At 39.3% G+C, this 15,275-nt stretch overlaps 1 protein-coding gene across 2 annotated transcripts in view; it reads right to left on the bottom strand.

Annotated features, from left to right (window-relative positions):
• A1CF (APOBEC1 complementation factor) overlaps window positions 1–15,275 on the bottom strand; it is a 50,264-nt gene that overhangs the window by 19,212 nt on the left and 15,777 nt on the right. For both annotated transcript variants that reach the window (XM_081557148.1, XM_081557141.1), the window contains exons 2-5: window positions 14,719–14,853; window positions 12,815–12,945; window positions 7,476–7,714; window positions 540–704 (exon numbers count right to left, since the gene is read on the bottom strand). In XM_081557148.1, the coding sequence (XP_081413274.1) occupies window positions 540–704; window positions 7,476–7,714; window positions 12,815–12,945; window positions 14,719–14,853 (670 nt within the window). The remainder of the gene's footprint in view (window positions 1–539; window positions 705–7,475; window positions 7,715–12,814; window positions 12,946–14,718; window positions 14,854–15,275) is intronic.

Here is a 15,275-nt window from a genome sequence, read left to right on the forward strand (position 1 = left end):
CCAGTGATTCTCAACTGGGGGCAATTTGCTCTCCCAGGCACAAAAAATTCTAGAGACATTTTTGGTTATGAAAATTACAAAACATTACATTCTGGAATGCACAGGACAGACGCCCATAGCCAAGAATTATTGGCCAAAAATGTCACAAATACTGAGGTTTAGAAACCTGCATTAGACCTTCAGTTATGGCCATGCATTCATTGCCACAGTAAATATTTATTGAACATCAACTAAGTCCCAGGCACAGAAATAGGAGCTGAGGAGACAACAGAAAAAGAGCTCATGGAATTTATAGTTCAGTGAAGGAAATATGTATTAAGTAATCACACAGAAACCTGTAAAATCATAATATTGATAAATGTTATAGAACCTTATATCTACATTTTGTAATCCAAAGGTAGAAATATAGTTTTAATAGTTTGTATGCAATTATGAGAATGATAAGTGAAAGCTATCTTATTTAAAGTTACGGGAAGTCAGCTCAAGCAAAAGTGTTTTAAACATATTTTGAAGAAGTGATCTTGTCTGGCATGTCCTACCTGGTTTAATTTTATTGAATTCTTTCTCAATCATCTCTTCTGAGGTAGACAGCATTAGGTTTCTTACGTATAGGATTTTCACTGAGGACATTGTGTCTTCATCAACTTCTACTTCTGGTTCTGCCCAGTCTACTGCAATAGGATGTCCCCATAACTGAATTCTTCCTGTTGAGAAAGATCAGATATGATTAATTACATAGAAATTAGGATATCATCTCAGTTCACACTAAAATGGCCTTTTAAATTGAACCTTGAGATGTTGATTGAGTAAGAATGCTAATGTTAAAAGAGGTGATGATTGATCCTAAAAGGCATTTCAAATAAGAGCTAGCTAGAAGCAAGTTCCCGGAGTAGGCCTGGAAAATCCCATGGACGGAGGAGCCTGGTAGGCTGCAGTCCATGGGGTCGCCAAGAGTCGGACACGACTGAGCGACTTCACTTGCACTTTTCACTTTCATGCACTGGTGAAGGAAATGGCAACCCACTCCAGTGTTCTTGCCTAGTGATAGGGGAGCCTGGTGGGCTGCCGTCTATGGGGTCGCACAGAGTCAGACATGACTGAAGCGACTTAGCAGCAGCAGCAGCAGAAGCAAGTTCCAGGCTTCCCAGGTGGCACTAGTGGTAAAGAAACCTGCCTGCCAATGCAGGAGACATGAGATGTGGGTTCAATCCCTGGGTCAAGAAGATACCCTGGAGGAGGAAGTGGCAACCCACTCCCATATTCTTGCCTGAAAAAATCCCATGGACAGGGGAGCCTGGCAGGTTACAGTCCAGGGGGCCACAAAGAGTCGGACACAACTTAGCAACTGAGCACACACACACAGAAATGAGTTCTGAATGACAAGTGGCTTATTATAATGATTGGGTATAAAGGGACCTAGAGCATGATTTGAAGTGGAACAGAAAGGAGGCAGCAGATGTCATGTTTGGATCTTAGAACAGTTCTCACACGGTGAAGGTAGTCACTGAAAACAGCAAAAAGGGGAGAAAGGAAAAGAATGAATTTAGGGCTCAGACATAGAGTCTGGCTCCATGAAGCATTAGAAAGGTCACTAGAATCTTTGTGATCAAGTACCACCACAGAACTGTCCAAAAAAAATGGTGCATGTGAAAGGTGTGTAGGGCTCAGGTACATTCTCTGTCCCTTACACTCAGAGCTCTGATCAACAGGATTCTCTCCTAGTTCATTGCCAGAACATAGAAAAAGTTATTATGTTTCCAAATTAAGATAAAGAGCAATGGAAGAGTCTATGATGGGAAACTGAACTCATCTTAAAACGGTAGCTGTTATCCTACATATATTTTTGTATTTCTATAATTGTAATTAATTGAGTGTCTTGCACTCTACTATATGTTTCTCATATTCTGTCTCACAGTGACTTCTCATGGTAACTCTGTGGGGAGGGTATGGCTTTCTCAGTTTTATAGAAACGGAAATTAACTTTTGAGAGGATACATTGCCCAGATCCACTTTACTTCTCCACTGGTCCCTTTTGCTTTTTTATTGCTCAATCTTGTACCCCTATACAGGGAAGATCCATGTTGAAGTGATAAGAGGAGAGTGAGGGTCAACTCAGTTTCTAAGTTTGATTGGAAATATGTTTATTTTTTTATTAGTTTTGAAACAAGTTATATCCTGGAAGCAATATAAAGTGTGAGAAAATAAAATCAGAAATCCTCAGTATTGGTAAGAGTTTAGCTGTTTAATTATTACATGTTTAAGGCAATCATTGTCAATCAAAATGCATCTTTTTATCCTTTAAAAAGCAGTCAATGAAAGCATCTGTGGCATTGACATTCTAAAACCCAAACAAAAGATAGACAGCCTAAAGAGTCAGCCAATCCTGGGGAGGCTGTTTCCTACTCTACCAGTTCTTCCTTCCCTGTCCTCATCTTAGAGGACAGTTTTGTCCATCATTCTCTTTCCCTCTTGCCTTCCACTCCCCTTGTATACCTCCCTCCCTTTTCATACCATTCCCTTCCTTTTCTAAGCTTTACATAGACTTTGCCAAAGGTCTTTTCCCAAGATCCCTAAGGTTCCCAAGTGACTCTGGTTTCTGTAGCTCAGTGGTTCTTAGTCTTGACCCCACAATAGAAGAGCTTAAAAAACCTGGGTTCTACTGGATCTGCTAGACTGAGTTCCTTTTTACCTGCAAAGATAGACTGTTCAATTTTCAGAATTTTTTGAGTCAACTGATGTCACCTTGGTAGCTTGAAATGAGCCACAGTGGGAGCGTTAACACTAGGGAAATCCCAAAATACTACAACCAAGGCTTTTGATTTTCCCCTAGGAATTGCCTCATCTCTAATCCTGGGATCCTTCTTCCAAATTCTGATCTAAGTGGCCTAGTCTTCAGGATTTTGAAAAGCATCTCAGTTAATTCATCCAAAATTGAGAACACTATTCTAGCTCATTGACTTTTGCCTACCAAGACTGAGACCACATTAAGTCATTCACAAGCATGAAGATGTGGAAAAGGTTAAAATCAATAGAAGTGAGAGGGGATGCAGGAAACAGTGATTTCCATAAACACCCCTGTGAAAGTCAATATTGGAAAGTGATTTGTGAATGTGAACTTTGAACTCAGTTTCCATAATCAGATCAATGATCTTGGCTCGGAAACAAAACTTCTAGCTTCACTTTCCTCATCTGCAAAATTGGGATAATAAAAATACCTACTCATTAAGGTTGTTGTGAAGACAAAGAAGATGATGCATGGAAGGGAGAATTTTCACTTTTAAATGTTAATTCAGTAATGTACTTTCCTCTTGATACTTTTTGGTCTATTTTGGAGATGTATCAGTTCAGTTCAGTCGCTTAGTCGTGTCTGACTCTTTGCGACCCCATGAAGCACAGCATGCCAGGCCTCCCTGTCCATCGCCAACTCATGGAGTCTGCCCAAACCCATGTCCACTGAGGCAGTGATGCCATCCAACCATCTCATCCTCTGTCGTCCCCTTCTCTTCCTGTCCTCAATCTTTCCCAGCATCATGGGGATGTATAGTTTATAAAGAATATGCGTTCTTTGAGTCTAATATAACTGGTGTCAAATTACAAATGATTTTTTTTTAGAATCTCCCTTGTCCTTTAGAAGAAAACAATGTACATTGTAGATGCTTAATAAATGTTTTTATCCTGAGTCATTCCCCAGGTTTTCCTATATCTCCCATGCAAGTAAATGGCTAATATCATTAGCTGATAGCAGTGGATCACAAAATTTGGTGCTGCAATGGAATTACCTTGAAAACTTAAAAATATCAGTGCCTCAAGGCTACTCTCTGCTTCCAGAGAATCTCTGCTTAGAGATTGATTTGGATACTGGGATTGTTTAAAAACCTCCTCAAGGGTTTCCCTGGTGACTCAGTGGTAAAGAATTCACCAGCCAAAGCAGGGACATGCGTTTGCTCCCTGGTCCAGATAGATCCCACATGCCTCAGAACAACTAAGCCTGTGTGCCACAACTATTGACTGATCCAGCACTCAAGAGCCTGTGTTCTGCAACTACTGAAGCCTGCATGCCTGGAGCCCATGCTCTGCGATAAGAGAAAATACCGCAATGAGAAGCCCAGGCATCGCAACTAGAGAGTAGACCCCACTCACCACAACTGGAGAAGGCCCTCATGCAGCAATGAAGACCCAGCACAGCCATAAATAAAATAAATAAATCTTAAAGCCTTCTTAGGTGATTCAAATTTGTAGCCCACCATGGACAATCCTTGACTTAAATGACCAAATGTCAAGCTTGAGGTCTCAGGGGCAGTTGCATCCTGGCAATTTGTTATAAATGCAACTAATCAGACCCCACACCAAACCTGGGGTCACAAAGAGTCTGACATGACTTAGCAACTAAAAAACAACAACGAGAAAACAAACCACACCAGACCTCCTGAATCAGGAGCTCTGGTGGTGGGGCCTCCAACACTGTCCTTTAACAAGCCCTCCAAGTGATTCTGATGGAGACTAAAATGGAAAAAACACTCTCGGAACTCTTTTTCAGAGCATCCTTAGAATGCTTTGATAAACTCTGTGCTGGATGCATCATCTTTGCTCCATATATGCCTCGGCAAAGATGCAGTGTCAGGAGAGAGTTGCTACTGTTGAGAAGGTAGGTGGGGGAGAGGGAGAGTCAATACACCACTTCAGACCGCAGTTTTCTCTCTGTCTCAAGTCTGGATCAATTAAGAAGGAAAAGTTTCTTGTGGTCCTTGCTTATCATGTTTCTGAAAGATCTCCTTATCCTTTCAAACCAGGCTCTCCAGAGGATTACCCATTACTGAAATCCCGTTTTGTCGTTTAACCGGTGAGGTCCAAATGGGTAATAGATTTTACTCTCAGGCTTTTGTAGAAATAAAACCGTTTGCTCTGACTGGCTCATTTGCTGCATCTTGTTAGTCTGCTGCTGAGGCACCCTGACTTAAATCCAACGGACTGAAACTCCAACAGCTGAGGCCAATTAAAAGGTCAGGCAAGGAGGGCAGCCTCAGATAATGAAGAAATGAGCAACACCTGAAGAGAGGGGGCTGCCTTTGTGTTGCTGCGTCCTGGTCAGAGAATCATAGGGAAGAGTCGGGATCTTGGGTGGAAGCTTAACATAGTGCTTGAGAATTCTTGCAGCCTAGGTACTCAGCCCTGACCTGACTAGTCGGCTCAATTCAGGTAAAGACAGAGGCTTTTTCTGTGACTCACTGTGCTGTTTTCTTTGAAGAAAGGAAGCTGATGGGAAGTTTTAATTCCCCAGGAACACTGGTTGGCTTCTGAAAACCCTTTCTCCTATTTTGGATTCTCTTTTACTGCCGTTCTCCCGCTACCCCTCCCAAATGATTGTATATATCTGTGTAGGTAATAAAAGAGGAAAATAATTAGTGTGCGCTGAAACAGTGTAAGCTGGTTTCTTCACAAAGTGATGGCTAAGCTGGGCCTTAGAATCAGTGACTCAGAAGAGAGGGGAAAGGGTAACTCATTCTAGTAGGAGATAAGCATTGGGAATAAAGGATACAAAATGAGAAAGGCGTTGTCTAGGCCATTGAGTTTGTCCTGAGAGAAAGGAGGGGTTTTTTATTGGGAAACAGAAGGTACAAAATATGTTTGAAAAGAACTGGAACTCTTAGTGAAAGGCCTTAAATGACAGGCTCAGAGGTTTACGCTTAATCTCATAGGCAGCAACAAGACAGTTCAAATAATATTTTTTAACTAATAAGTGAGTGACAACATTCAGCCTCTTGACAAGGAGAGGCTGAATTTCTGCTATGTAAAAGAACCTGTAGAAAGGATGATGGGATATTTTAGGAACACTACTCTGGTGGTAACGTTCAGGATGGAGTCGGTTGAAGATGGGGTCCATTGAAGAGAAAGCAGAGCTGAGAGAATAATTAGGAGACCTTGATAAAAATAAATAATCCAAGGTTGGGCATATACATGTTTAGCCTACAATGATGGCCCAAGAACTCGATGGAAATGAGGGGCTTTTCGAGAGCAGAATTGTAGGTGTTGAAGAGGACAGTAAAATATTAAGTTCTGGTCACTGAGAGGCGAAGTAAGAAGTGTGAGGAGTTTTAGTGATTCTATGCCCCTATGAGTCAGGCACCTTGACCACTGGGTAGTGAATTTATGTTCACTTCTTCTTTTTTTTTTGACTGTTCACTTTTTAATGGAAGCGTCCATGTTGAAACTATCCACCTCTCAGGACAAAACATTTTTGCTGTTTAATTTTAAATATTGATTTCATCTTCCCTAATCTTTGTAAAATTCCCCTTTCCTATGTTTTATAATACTAATGTTGTTGTTCAGTCACCCGAATATTACTTTAGATATAAAAATATCCACCTCAATAGATTCAGCAATTTTGGGGGCTAGCTCCTATTTTTCATTTTAAGCTGCTTTCATAGTATTAAAAAATATTCTTCAAGCTCCGAAACCATATTTCAATTTTGAAAATTTTTAGAGGGCTAATCCTGTTAGTATTTTTTAAGAATGTGTATAGGGCAGCATACATCTAGGTATTGTTGCTGTTTTGCTTTGTTTCAAATTAAGGTGGTCTTCCATAGTGCTTAAGAGAAACATTGATTCCAGTGTGTTCAATCAGTTATTCTTGAAATCCTTATCATTTTAATGTTAATTCATTTCAATACCTTACTTGTGTAAGTTTTGGCAAATATTTTAAAATAAGCACAAGACTTTCAATAATTTTTCCTAAGTTGATCTGACTGAGACAGTGTCTTGGTGGAACTTTCTAAACCTAGGAATTTATGGTTGTTGCCCAGATAGGACCTACCTTGTATTTATAGCACGTAACTAAGGTGTCCTTTTATGGAAAGCTAGTATTTCTAATTGCTGAAATTACAAATTATTAGACACTTAGTTCAGTTCAGTTGCTCAGTCGTGTTCGACTCTTTGCAACCGCATAGACTGCAGCATGCCAGGCCTCCCTGTCCATCACCAACTCCAGGAGTTTACTCAAACTCATGTCCATTGAGTCTGTGATGCTGCTAGGGAGTCATAATAAAAGTATGCCACTTAATTGTCATTCGGATGTTTCTCTTGCATATTTATTATTTCTTCATTATGATGGATAATATACCTTATTTCTAATAAGTCTGATAATGAAAATGATACATAAATATAACTGTTGATTGATAAATTTAAGGAGATTCTTCAGTTTAAAGATTCAGTATAGCTCGAGGTTCTAGATTTCTCCTGTGCATGTGTATTGGATTTAATGCACAGAGTGAATAGTTTTCAGAACCTCATCTGTGAAAACTCTAGAGAACAGACAGAATTAACTGTGAGAAAAGAAAGACAAAGAGTTTAAAATGTTACATAATGAGAGATAAAGAGCAAAGAAACGAGCTGCAGGGTTTTGCTTCCTTTGCTGAGGAGCACAGCAGCCTGAAGCAGGCAGGAGGGAGTGAAGCCTCCTCTCTGAGGATGGTCCTAACCTGGGAGAAGCTTCCTCCGGGCCATGGCAGCTGCCCGGTGATTCTCATACTCCACGAAGGCAAAGCCGCGGTTTTTGGTTTTATCTGCAGCACTTGGGTAGACAATGACATCCACGACTCCTTCGGTGACCTTTTTCATCTCTGATAAGATCTCTTCTCTCTTTTTGGTCTTTGGGATTCCCCCGACAAACAATCGGCAGTTGTCCACACTGGCACAAACCCCTAAAAGACGCCCATTTCTGCCAAAAGAGGAGGTGTTTTGATTGGTGAGAATCCTTGTGTGGTTAAGGTTTAAGACAGAAGTTGAACATGTCTGGCCTTGGAACTTTTATGGTCTGTGGATGTGTGATGTTTGGCTACCTTTAAGGTTTAGATTGCTTTTGGAAGAGTGGTAACGGCTTTTGAGAAATCCTGCTTTAAAAAATATTTTTTTTTAAATTGGAGTACAATTGCTTTACAATGTTGTGTTAGTTTCTGCTGTACAACAAATCAAATTAGCTATATGTATACACATATTCCCTCCCTCTTGAGCCTTCCTCACACCCTTCCATACGACCCCTCTAGGTCATAACAGAGCCTGGAGTTGAGCTCCCTGTGCTTTATAGAAGCTTTCCATTGCTATCTTAAAAAAGAAAAAAAAATTGAAGCTGAGTAGTATCTGCTGTCTTTAGACTCATTGTAAATTTGCTAGCTATTGCCAATCTTCAACCCTCCCAAATATTAATATATCACCAATCCTGAGGCCTTTACACCTGGCCCAACCTACACAGGTAACGTGCCTGGCTGTGCTGAAGGTATCTGAGGTTGCAACCCCTGGTGCTCCCTTTCTTTTCCAACCAAACAGAAGCTATTCTGGCATGATCACTATTCAAGATAGGCCATATACAGAACTGATTTTCACATATTATCTTATTTGACTGACACAAGGAGAATGTGAGATGGGCAAAATAGGTATTGTTTCCATTCTGTAGTTGAAGAACTTGCGACTCCAAGAAATGAAATGTCTTGCTTACAATTTTGTAGGTTTTAAGATATAAAATTGGCCTCTGGGCTCAACTCAATCCCCGCTTCTCACACTGTACAATGTTGCTTATTAGCAAGTCAATGGGTACGTTTGCCAAGATGAGATCGGTTCAACTTTTCCAGGAGCATTTGGCAAAATGCATTAAAAAAAGTCTTCACTGTGGGAAACCTTTGGCCATATAATGGCCCTCTGGGGAGTGTCCTTAGAAATAGAGATGAGCACTAGAATTTTGTGTAAAGTTATTCACTGCTACTATTTAAAATCTCTCCCAAACTGGAAATGAGCAAAATATACCATCATAGAGAACTGGTTTAATGTATCTCAGCTGAGATGACATTGATCCTAGGGCTGGATATTTCCTCATTGTATACTGTGGTATGTTTGTCCTCCCTAGTTCTCACCCACTAAATGCCAGTAGCCACCCATTAGGTCATCCAAGAAAGCCTCTTCACCATCTCACATCCCTTAGGGTAGACAATACTGCTCCTGGCTGAGATGCACTGGTAAATAAAAGATGAGCATTCATAACATAGAATGCTCTGTAGTCAATAAACACAGTAACATAGGAGAGTATTTGATAGTTGAAAACACCAGTTCAATCTGTGCTGTTGGGTTAAAAAAAAAGACTATAAAATGAGTATATGAGAAAGCCATTTTGATTAGAACTGTATAGAAAGTCTACAAAGACAATAAAAATTCAACATAGTTATTATATTATGTTTGGGCAGTAGGGCAATGAAGGAATGGTTTGAACTTTTATTACTTCTCTTTTTTTGGCTGTTTTTGTGTGTTGTGTATTATGTGACTTTTGTAATAAGACAAAGTTATTAAAAATGGGTAAATTTCCCTTGACAGAAACCATTCATTCATTAGGAATAAAAAGTGCTTAAGTGGGAGATTGCTCTTAAGTCTTGCATCTAGTGGTTCTCAGTTGTGTGGCAGATGTTTGACCAGGGTCTATGCTTTGCTGAAGAATCAATAACTGCATATCAGACCTGTGACAGGTCCGTCTCCATTTGGTGAACATTGTCATAGGAATGTGGTTTTCCTGGAGGGGTGAAAGGTTGATAAAACAAACTTTCAGTTTTTTTTTTTTTTTTAAAACAACTTAAACCTTTTGCTTCAAGATATTATTTATTTAGAAAATACATTATTAATCATTAAGGGGCTGGTCTTATCAGTTTCCAGTAGGGGGAGCCTGGAGTCTCCATATCCTGTTTTCAGAGCTGTGTGATTTGTCAGGCAAACCACTCCAGTATTCTTGCCTGGAAAATCCCATGAACTGGGGAGCCTGGTGAGCTGCAGTCCATGGGGTCGCAAAGAGTCCAGCATGACTGAGCGACTAACACTTTCACTTTTCCAAGAATTCCTTGGAGATGAAAAACTATCTCTCAAAAGCTGAGGGCATGACTTTAATGTGACCAGAAGCCAGGCATTTAGAAGATACTCAGTGAATATTTGATGAGGAGGAGGATGACATGACAATTGTGAGTCTTTTCCAGATAAGAACTTTATCTGTCTCCTGAGAGATAGTGGCTAAAAACAAAGCAAAGTTTACTCTCCTCTCTACAAGAAAGGTTCTCTCTCTGGCAGGACCCAGGCAAAGTGGATCTGGTGCTTATTGTGCTATTTCACATTCCCTTTATCCTACTCATTAAAATTTAAAGTCACTCTGTGCCTTCACCTTGCTTCTGGCATCCAACCTGAACTTTGGAATTTTGGCCACCACTTTTCTCTTTCCAAATACTTTGTCATATTTCTCCTCTTCCTTCTCACCCTCCTCCTGTAATCACCATAACCATCAGCAGACATTTATAGAGCATCTGACATGTCAGGCACTGAGTTTTACATGCATTATCTCTTTTTTTTTTCATTATGCCCCCCCATGGGGTACAGATACTTTTATTTCTGTTTTACAGATGAAGACATTGAAATTGACAGAGGAGAGTGTTATTTTTCAGTGGATTGTGTTTATTGTTCATACCCTATCTATTTTCAAAAAGTATTGACAGGCTCCAGTGTGTAACAGTATGCTAAGAAGATCCAGCAAACACTATTGATTCCCTACACAGCCAATTCTACATCCATCTCAATTTAAAAGCTCTTTTGGTAATAATCCTTACTGTAAAGATATCCAGATACCATGAGAGATCAAGGAATGGAGAATCCTCTAATTCCTGAGAACATATAACTAATATTAAAAGCTATACTAGGATATAGATTTTTATAGACCTTTCTGAAACAATTTGGTATGTATTATTTCATATGATGGTTGTCCAGAATAACTCTGTGTGATCACATGATAGTATAACAATGATGCTGAAAGAGGTCAAAGGATTTGTTCCAAGGAACCTGGACTAGACCTCAGATCTCCTGATTCTCATCCCCCCAAATTCTGCACATAGCGGAACTCTTTTGGATCCATGGAGCCATATGTTGGGGGAGCCTCCTTTATGTTTTTTCTAAGACTCTGTTCTAGAATCCAATCTTGAGACTGAATGGCTAGACTACTAGCAGTTGCCAAGTCCAGTCAATCTCATTGTGGCTAAGGGGTTTAAGAAAAATGATCCAGTAGTTGATTGACTTACAGAATTACAGGGATAATGTGGAACTTATTTTGGGTCTATAAGAAGTGAGAGAAAAATAATGGTAGGAAATCTGTCTTTGTACTCATCAAACTTAAGATTCCATCACTTTTAAGGTGTGACTCTGTTACAGGAAGGAATGTCTTCCTTCCTTCCTATGAAAAACAGCATCTCAGAATTAGTGTTGCTAATATGTGATTTCTATCATTTATTGACCTATTACTACATTCTGAACACTGGGCTAAACATTTAAAAATCTTGATAACATCCCCATAATAAATCTACGAAATAAGTATTATTATTATTCCCACTTTGTAGATGAGGAAATTGAGGCTCAGAGAGGTCAAGTCACTTTTTGACACTCAACTGAAACCTGTCTGACCGCAAGCTATTCCTTTTTCACTTAGTACACTAATCTTTGCTCTGGGTGACCCTGGGCTTCCTTAAGAAAGGATTTATGGCAGTTCCTTCTAGTTTACGTTTTGGAGCTCAAACATTTTCATGAAGTTTAGTCCTATTGCCAATTTATTGATTGTATAGGGTCAGTTCTGTCCTAGAACCTTGTGCTAATTTCATGTCTTCAAACATTACCTTTATTTGTCTGACCCCCAAGTTTATACTCCAATTGTGACCACTCTCCTGCCTCTAATGTCACACAGTCATCTCCTCAGTATCTCCCCTGGGACGTGTAATGTGCATCTTAGGTGTTGCCTGTCCCAAACACAGCGCTTCATGTTTTCCTGCTATTCTCCCAGCCTGTTCCATCTCAATGACACTATCACATCCATAGAGACTTTGACCAAAATCCAATTTTCTTATAAATCCAATACTTAGCCAGTCTTGTCTATTCAACCTGCAAAATATCTCCCACGTCTGACTTTTTACCACCTACACCACTAACCAACCCCTTTGTCTAACCACCACCATTTCCTGCCTGGTTCTAGACACAGTGGCAGCCTTGTAACTGATTTTCCCTCTTTTAGTCCTTACCCTGGGCACTTAATAGCTAGAGGAATGTTTTAAAAAGTATGACTCTAGTTAAACTCTTCTGTGATTTCCCCTTTTAGGAGACTAAAATCCAGATTCTTAAAGATGAAATATGACTCTCCAACTAACTGTATTGCCCTCAACCCTCCTCTTCTTACTCTGTTCTGAACATTGGCTTTTTTTCTGTTCCTCTAAAACATCACGCTTACTGTCATTTTGAGACCTTTTTCACTTGTTGTTCTTTCTTTCTCTACAATGATCTTCCTCTAGGTCTGACTGTCATGGTGAATTCTTTTCATTCAAGTCTCAGATCAGATTTTGCTTCCCAGAAGAGTATTTTCTTAAATACATCAAATTAGAACAGCAACCTCTTCACACAGCTTTATCCCATTTCCTGGTTTTATTTTTTCAAAATTTTTTGAATACATCCAATTGCTTTCTATGAGTGTAGGAAAGTGTTCCTTGATACTTCTAATGGTTTGAACAGTGGCCAGCACATATTTATGAAATGGATAAATGAATGAATTTTGTTTCTTTGAATAGTTTACAGAACTTCGTCTGGCACCTTATATAGTGCTGTCTAAATAAATATTTCATTAAGTTGATTTCCAAGGAAAAGAACTAACCTATTTTTTCCCCCGATTTTGGCTATCTTTTGCATATACTAAAATATAGATAAACTTGATAGATGAATAGATAAAAGTACATTGATTCACTTTTAATCTAGAAGAGATAGATCTTACCTGATTTCATAATTATTAAGTTGCTTGATTGCATTCTTGGCTTCCTGTTTATTTGAGAATGTTACAAATGCATAGCCTCTATTGTTGCCATTAAAATCCATCATCATTCTCATTTCATAAATTTTACCAATCTACAAGTAATGAAGAGAGAGAATTCATATTTAAATACACATACGCACAATGTTTTGTGAAGTCTGCCTCTACCGCATTTGATATTTGCATCCCATATGAATGGTTCACATGCTTTCATGCTGGGTTCAAATCTGTCTTCTGACTCATCGGCAAAGTCAAGATAAATAAAGAAAATGTGTGCAAGTGGCATTTCAGCCTGAGTTGCCAGAATATATATATTTTTGACAGAGCAAGTGACCTTTCATCACACAATTATCTGGGAATTTATACACCATTTTAGGGACCAGAAAAAACATTTGTCATCAGAAGTACAATTTCTCGATAGATTTGTCCTTATTCTCTACATTGACCTCTGAAGTCTCCATAGTTTTATCTTTACTTGATTGTACTCTACCCTTAGTGTTTAAAAACCAAAACTAGGAACACTCATTTGGAACACTGCAAAACTGACTTATTTGCTATCCTTCCCCCCACCATGATACAAAGGTGAACAGAGCAGGTGTATTTCAGAGGATGGCCCTGTTCTCTCCATCTGTAGGCCTAAGGCAATTGCTAATAATGCCACTGATCTGGGGCCAGACCTCCATGTCCACAGGGCACTCCCTCTGCCCCTCAGTGCAGCTCCTGCTTTGCCTCTATACTACTCTCTCCTGCTTCCCCAACTATTCTCCATAATCAGATACAGTAGTTCATTATTGCTGGCTGCTGTAACAAGGATGGCCAACACAGATGTGAGGGACATGTGTGAGAAGAGGCATTATTCAGCAAATGCTATTATTGCAGTGGTGGCTTCCCCTCAGCTCAGCCCCACCCCATGCCACCCCAGGTATTCGGTGATGGACACCTGTTTCTCCTGGGCTCATTAGGAAAAAGTTCAAGCATGTTTCATCTCTGCATTTTAGGTGGCTTTGGCACTTATTTTCACGTTTAGTATATAAGATTCTTACAGGATGAAGTCTTCATAATTTGTGTATGTGCCAATTGATGTTGTTTGTATAAAATTAAAAGTAGTTCTGAAACTGAGGCTGCACTACACACATACAAACACACACACAGCTGATTTTGACATTAGGAAAAGAAATAGCTGAACTCTCATTTCCACTAAATTTTCTAGGAATGTGGTTGTTTTAAACACCACTTGGTAAATTATCAAGAATGTCAATTTTGCATTTTTGCTTTAACTTTGGGTTCAGTAGCAAAATATAATTTAGAGTTAAAACTGATGAAATTTATTCCTCAATTATGTAATAACTTTGAAAAACCGTGTTATTAATCTTGCTCATCACATTCAAATTTTTAGAAAGAAATGTTTTCATTCTGGATCAATATATACATGTACATGGTTGACACACGACAAACATACACATTTTTTGGGGAGGGACAGTCTTACACTTCATAAAACCATAGTAACATTTCAAGTTGAAGCAATATCTTATTTTAGACAGGTGGTTGTAGTGTTATTCTAGACTGACAGATATGTTGAGTTTGCAGTAAGATGGCTTTGCCAGTGGAGATGGGGGATTGAAATACAGATTTAATAGTCATCAGCAATGGTAGTTTCAGCTGTGAGTAATAGAGTAGGGAGAATTCAAGGCATTGATAATTAGAGGCAAATCACTAATAGCTAGGAAGGTTTTAACTTTGTCCGTGATTGAGGAATGGCAATTGGAAGAGAAACCGTCACTGACTGAGAAAAATGAGTGTGAAAGCAAGGTGAAGAGAATAGTATCTTTTTCCTTAAAAGATTAAAAAAAAATCATCTTCAGACTCACTTTTTCACATAGTGGGATAAGCTCATCTTCAAAAAGGTCTCGGGGGAGTTTTCCAATAAAAATTTCACAGCCCCTTTCTGGAGGTGCAGCATCCCAACCAGGTGGGGGACCACCATATTTTCTTTGTCCATTTTCCTGCAAATGCCATATGGAGTATAGGAGGGAGAAAAAAGTAATACAATCTTTAGTTTGAGTTCCTCGAGTGTTTTCAAAATCATTTCTTAATAAGGAAGATGCTTATTGACAAGTAATAGTAGTAGACTGGTCAGATAAACATTGAAGTCTCTTCAATGTGGATTTTAACACCATGTTCTTTGCTTCAGGGACTTGCTCCATATAAGCACAGTGAAAACTTATAAAGTGCTAGACAAATAAAAGGGTCATTATTATTTTTTGATTGCCATTCAAACACTCCAATGCCTGATCATCAAACTCACCAATGCCTGACCATAATTTGAATCTGGGGTTCTGATTTAATGTTGAAGTCTATGGGGGTTCTGGACCTGGACTATTTGGCTCTGGGATCCACTAGCTGTGGGACATAGGACAAATGTCGT

Source organism: Giraffa tippelskirchi, chromosome 2 (genome assembly GCF_054371585.1).
Source record: "Giraffa tippelskirchi isolate mGirTip1 chromosome 2, T2T-mGirTip1v1.2.pri, whole genome shotgun sequence".
In the NCBI taxonomy this organism is placed as follows: domain Eukaryota; kingdom Metazoa; phylum Chordata; class Mammalia; order Artiodactyla; family Giraffidae; genus Giraffa; species Giraffa tippelskirchi.